Source organism: Rhineura floridana, chromosome 11, assembly GCF_030035675.1.
Source record: "Rhineura floridana isolate rRhiFlo1 chromosome 11, rRhiFlo1.hap2, whole genome shotgun sequence".
Lineage (NCBI taxonomy): Eukaryota > Metazoa > Chordata > Lepidosauria > Squamata > Rhineuridae > Rhineura > Rhineura floridana.
The window spans coordinates 31,493,313-31,499,341 of record NC_084490.1 but is presented as its reverse complement, the minus strand read 5'-3'; the positions used below and the strand labels follow the sequence as shown (position 1 = coordinate 31,499,341).

General features: G+C 36.8%; 1 protein-coding gene across 1 annotated transcript; it reads right to left on the bottom strand.

Annotated features, from left to right (window-relative positions):
- Positions 1-4,019: 4,019 nt before the first annotated feature.
- On the bottom strand, positions 4,020-5,000 carry LOC133367748 (olfactory receptor 14A16-like). Its single transcript, XM_061591849.1, has one exon. It carries the CDS (start codon positions 4,998-5,000, stop codon positions 4,020-4,022), a length of 981 nt encoding a protein of 326 aa, XP_061447833.1.
- Positions 5,001-6,029: the final 1,029 nt, after the last annotated feature.

Here is a 6,029-nt window from a genome sequence, read left to right as displayed (position 1 = left end):
GGAAGCATGCACAGAATTTCAGCCTCAAGGTATAAGAAACAATCATGCAACCCAAAATTCAAATTCATGTCATTTCAAGCTGTTTTGCACTTATTTATTTTGCACTTGTTTATATACTTTTTATAGTTATTGTATTTTAAAGGGATTTATTTCTTCTTGTGAGCTGCCTTGTTTTCCAGTCACCCACCCCTTCTCCCAGGGTTGGTGGGAAGAATCTATACACATACACACACTGGAGATGTAAGAATACATAGAAGCCTGAGAGTTGCTAGGAGATGCCCTGTTCCCCTCACAGAACTTCAATCAGAATGGCTAACTGTTAAACAAGTCTGGCCATTGGAGTTCTGTCAATGGAATAGAAGACTCCTCTCAGCACCCTTCACAAACTACACTTTCCAGGATTCTGTGAGGGAAGCCAGGACTGTCTCAAGCAAAATCAAATTCTGGTATAGGTGTGGCCCCTGATTAGGGAAGCCCAGCAGCTGTGAGTCTGGCTTTTAGAACGTTGACAGTTGGTTCTTACTGAGCATGCCCAACGTTATGATTGGGTTCCAGCCAAAATTTCTTAAATAAATTAAAAATCAGCTGGGCATTTTTTAAACGTTTCAATTGCAGAAGATGAAGGTCAGAATAAGGGGCAAGGTCAGTATTAGGATTAGAGGTACCCTGTGAACATGGGTGATTTTTAATGCATTTGAACACATTATGAGAACTCTGACAGAAAAAAGTCTAAAAGGGCTCTGGGGTTTTTTCCTCTGTTTTTACGCTTTGAACTCTATTCTCTGACTATTTTGTGTATCGCCATGAAAATTGAGATGGTTGTTAAGCAAGCATTTCTGAGTTCAGGACTCTAAGATTTGTAAGGTTTTGTTTTGAAATGAGCTTATGGGAAGCATCAGAATGGGAAGGGGGTATTTTCAATTTAACATTGCGGAATGTGAGAAATCCACGCTGACTATAAGAAAAAATAAAAGGGTTCTTGGTTTTTTTTCTCCCTTTTTAGACTTTGAACTCTCTATTCTCTCTGATTGTTTTGTGTATGACCATGAAAATTTACAGGGTTGTTAAGCAAGCATTTCTGAGTTCAGGACTATAATTTTTGTAAGGTTTTGTTTTGAAATGAACTTATGGGAAGCATCAGAATGGCATGGGGGTTATTTTCAATTTAACATTGCGTAATGTGAAAACTCCACACTGGCTATAGTATATAGCCACTCTCGTGGCTGTATAATATCAACTAGTGTGAGGTAACAGCAACAAAGTGTGAATGGATATGTAGGAATAGAAGGAGGCTGACTCTGTGATACAAAGATATTTTTTGTGTCTGCATACCCAAAGGAAGTTATCAAGGAAATGTAAGAATCAGAACTTGGAGACACCCCCAAGGTCACCTTCTCCAACACCCTGCTAATGCAGAAAATCCACTAATACAGCACCTTCAAAAGACAGCCACCGAATCCCAACTTAAAAAAATTTCAGTCTCCTGTGCACCACTTTCTGAGAAATTATGTTCTACAGCAAAACAGCTTATGCTATCTAAAACTTCTTCATAAAGTCTCATCAAAATGTGTTGCCTTGTGACTTCCGGGAAGGGTTGCTTTGCCTGTGCTGCCTCTGAGTCGAGCTCTCGTCTCAGAAGAAGCTTTTTCAGCATTAAAATCAGTCAGAACGTTCTTTTTGACTGGTAAAGATTTTCTCCCGGGCAGGGAGAAACGTAGAGATTAACCACAAAGCCTGTTTTTGTGGGGAGGACTGGATTTCATTTATTTATGAGAGAAGGTTCAACCTGCAATGCCGGATGGACTTTCATCAAGCTCTAGCTGATTACAGCGACACGTTTATCTTTTCTTCAAAGAAAAACGGAATTTAACAGGCAAGCATCCTTCTTTCTATTTTCTTTTTTCACTTGGTTTAAATTGTTGCAGCAAAAAAGAGATTTGTCAATGAATCAGCTGTGAAGAACTTCTGGGTGAGTTATGGCTCTTCTCTTTTACTCACGAAATTAAGGAGGAAAGAAATTGAAAAAGGTTATCTTTGTTTTTATTGCAAAAAGCTGGCCTGGAGGTGCATTCTAAAGATACCAACGGAAGAGGGATTTCTATTTTGAGGAGGGGAAAAAAATAAATAAATTTGTTTTATGAACTTTGGAGTATTATATGTCCGGGACTATTTTTTTTTTGGTCTATTTCATTTTGACGAATCTGCTTGTTCACGACGCCACTAATTGTTTTGATGTTGGGAACTAAGTTTGTTTTGTATTCCTGAACACATAAGAGATAAGGCAGGCTGTACTGTCTACACTGATGTCAGCAAGCCTGGAATATTAACCCAATTGTGGCTGAAATAATTTTTGTTTTTGTGGTTCTAAGAATGGCAACCAGGAAAGTGACTGAGACCATGGAAGAAATTATGTTTCAGAAAATAATGGGTGAGATTGAGATAACGAAACAAACCCTGAGACAGGGTAGACAGGAGATGAAAATTGAATTTAACAAAATGATGCAGGAGCTTAAAGAAATAGGGGATTATGTGAGAGAGGAGTTTGATGGGATTAGAGATGAGAAAAGAAAAATTAAAGGGAAGCTACAAGCCCTGGAGATTGGAACAAATGTGAAATTGGAAAAAGATTTGGAGTTTATGGATGTTAGAAATAAAGTTTTCTGTTTGGAATTCAACGTTGTCTCTGAAGAAATTAATGAAGATTTTGGTGGTAAAGTTATCAATGTCTTGGATAATTTTCTGGACTAGAATGATGTGATGGAGCTTGACATAGAAAAAATCTATGGAGTTGGCTACAGATATGTGACAGTGGAGAAACTCTTAAGAGATGAGCCAATGCATTTTGTAAAAAAGAAGAACAGAGATATGACTTTGTAGCAATATTTCAGCAACATATTCAGAATTCTTGACTGGAATGATGTGATGGGGCTTGACATAGAAAAAATCTATGGAATTAACTACAAATATGTGACAATGGAAAAACTCTTAAGAGATGAGCCAGTGCATTTTGTAAAAAAGAAGAGCAGAGATGTGACTTTACAACAATATTTCAGCAACATATTCAGAATTGATGGCAAGGACATATTTGTGATGAGGGAAATTCCCATCAGACTCTTGTTATATGACTATGGCTATGACAGCAAGATCATCATGGGATAATGATAATGGATAAATGGATACTGAAACCACTGGATTTAACAGGACTATTGAAGATGGAAGATGGAATTAATATTGATAATGGAAGAATGGATAATGGATAATATTAATATTGATAATGGAAGAATGGTTATGGAAATTATTGGACCTAACAGATTATTGGACCTAACAGATTTGACGAGATGGATTAATCGATATGTTTATTTGGACTATGGCTATGACAACAAGATTGTTATGGGATACTGATAATGGAAGAATGGCTACTGAAATTACTGGACTTAACAGGATTATTGAAGATGGAAGATGGAATTAATATAGATAATGGAAGAATGGCTATTGAAACTATTGAAATTATTAGACCTAATAGATTTGAATCAGATGGATTAAGCGACATGTTTATTTGGAGAAAAATTGAAAGATATATCTCTCAAGGAATTGAAACCTCTCTTTGACTTTTTGTGGAAAGAATAAAGTAATGTTTATGAGATTTGATGATTAATTCAGATAACTACTGGAGGAAAGTGATTTTATAATATAATTTTAGAGACAGGATTGTTATATATTGTAGACCTATAACTGATCTGCGACAAATCGGAAGTCAACATTTTATTTTATTGTTTAATTGTTTTTGTTTTGTTTTGTTTTTTGTCTTTGAAAATTTGAATAAAAATTAATGATAAAAAAATGTGTTGCCTTGTAATTATTTGAACACACAGCTAAACATATGCAATTCTTTCAGTATCCAACTCATTAAATCGAAATGGGGGTTCTTCTAGGATTAGGGCACTATATAAATTTAATGAATAATAATATCATTCATCATACCACTTCCAGTTTTCTATCATTACAGTTATACACACAATTCACTTTAACAGTATAAAACTTGAGAAGGTATTCAAAGAAAAGTGCTCTAGACCCAATAGCTTTGACAGAGCATTTTTAATCTCCTTGTTTCTCATGCTATAGATTATTGGATTTATCAACGGTGGAACCATTGAATATATCATAGAAAATGCCAAATCCAGATGTGATGGGGTGTTAGAATTAAGCTTGAGGTAAGTAAAGAATCCAGTGGTTAGAAGTATGGAGACAACAGTGAGGTGAGGAAGGCATGTTGAGAAGGCCTTTTGTCTTCCTTCAGTAGAGGGGATTCTCAGAACTGAGGTGAAGATGTGCACGTAGGTTATAATGATGAAGGTAAAACAGCTAAATCCAATGACAACACTTAACACAAGAGCTCCAATTTCAATTTGGTTCACATCAGAGCAGACAATCTTAAGTAATGGTGGGACTTCACAGAAAAACTGATTGACAACATTGGAGCAAAAAGGAAATGCAAAAGTTCCTCCAGTGTGTAACACTCCATAGAGAAAGCCAGTGATCCATACACTAGCAATCATTTGGATGCAGGCTTGCTTATTCATCAGAATCTCATATTGTAATGGATTGCAAATAGCAATGTAGCGATCATATGCCATGACTGTCAGAAGAGAGAAATCAGATGATGCAAAGAAGAGAAAGAAGAAGACCTGAGCAACACATCCAGAATAGGAAATGTGTCTGGTATTCATGAGAGAATTGGCCATGGATTTAGGGATAATGACTGAAACCTGGCCCAGGTCTTGCATGGCTAAGTTCATCAGGAAGAAGTACATGGGAGTGTGCAGGCGATGGTCAGAGGCGACTGCAGAGATGATAAGAAGATTTCCTGTAACTGTTGCCAGATAATAAACAAGAAACCCAAAGAAGTGGAGAATCTGCAGCTCCCGAACTTCTGAGAATTCCAAGAGAAGAAATCCTGAGTGAAAGGATTGATTAATGATGCTTTGTTCCTTCTCAACCATGTTGCCTGTGGAAGAAAGCAGAAAGAATGTTCAACTGAGAACAAAGTAGGTGAGAGGTACATTATTTTTACTTCTAATTTTAAGATGAGAATGAGGATGAAGATGATGATCTTTAGTGGACTTACGCTTGCAAACTCATCTGTGTATGTCACTGAGGCAAAGGTTTATTTAAAAGTTTGAAATATATAAATTACCAGTATACCATCTTCCGGCAATTAATTTTTTAGTCTATGGTCTTCAGCCATATTGCCTCAAACTCACAATAAATACTATATCCTTAGCTAATAAAATTGTTGCTTCTGTCATTTCTGTGAATGTAGTGTGTCAGCTCAACTGTAAAAGGAAGGCTATTTCATGCCATCTAAAAAACAAGGATGATGAGTTGAATTTAAGGGTGAGGATATGTTAATAGAGATGCAGTTGACAGTTGGTCATTAACAAGGGATAATTCAACACAAACAACACTGGCCATCTTTATCCTTCCATAAAAAGCTTGAAAGATTTTTGTACTTTGCTTCTCTTGATTTTTTTTTATTAGGCACATATGTTTGCTAAAACGTTGTAAACATATAACTTACTCCTTCTCTACAGTGTTTGGTGAAAGGCTGTAGCTTAGTGACAGAGTATGTGCTTACATGGAACAAGTCAACTGTTTAATCTGTGGAATTCCCAGGAAGGACTGGAAAAGATCACTGTCTCACATCCTAGATGCACTGTCTTCTATTAGTATACCCCAGCCTTTCCCAGACTGGTGTTCCCCAGAAGATTGGGCTACAGCTCTCATCATTCCCAATCACTGATAGTGCTGAGTAGGATAGAAGAGTGCTGTAGTCCAAAAGCAGGGGTGCACTTTGGAGAAGGCTGGAGTAAGCATTGTGAACTAGAGGGACCAATGGTCTGGTTAAGCATGAGAGAGATCCCCGTGTGGCAATGGCTGTCTACATTCAACCATAGACAAGGTTTTAAAAGAAGGGCAAGTTACTGCATAAACAGTAAATTGTATATAATGTGGCAAAGGAAAATGAAGGA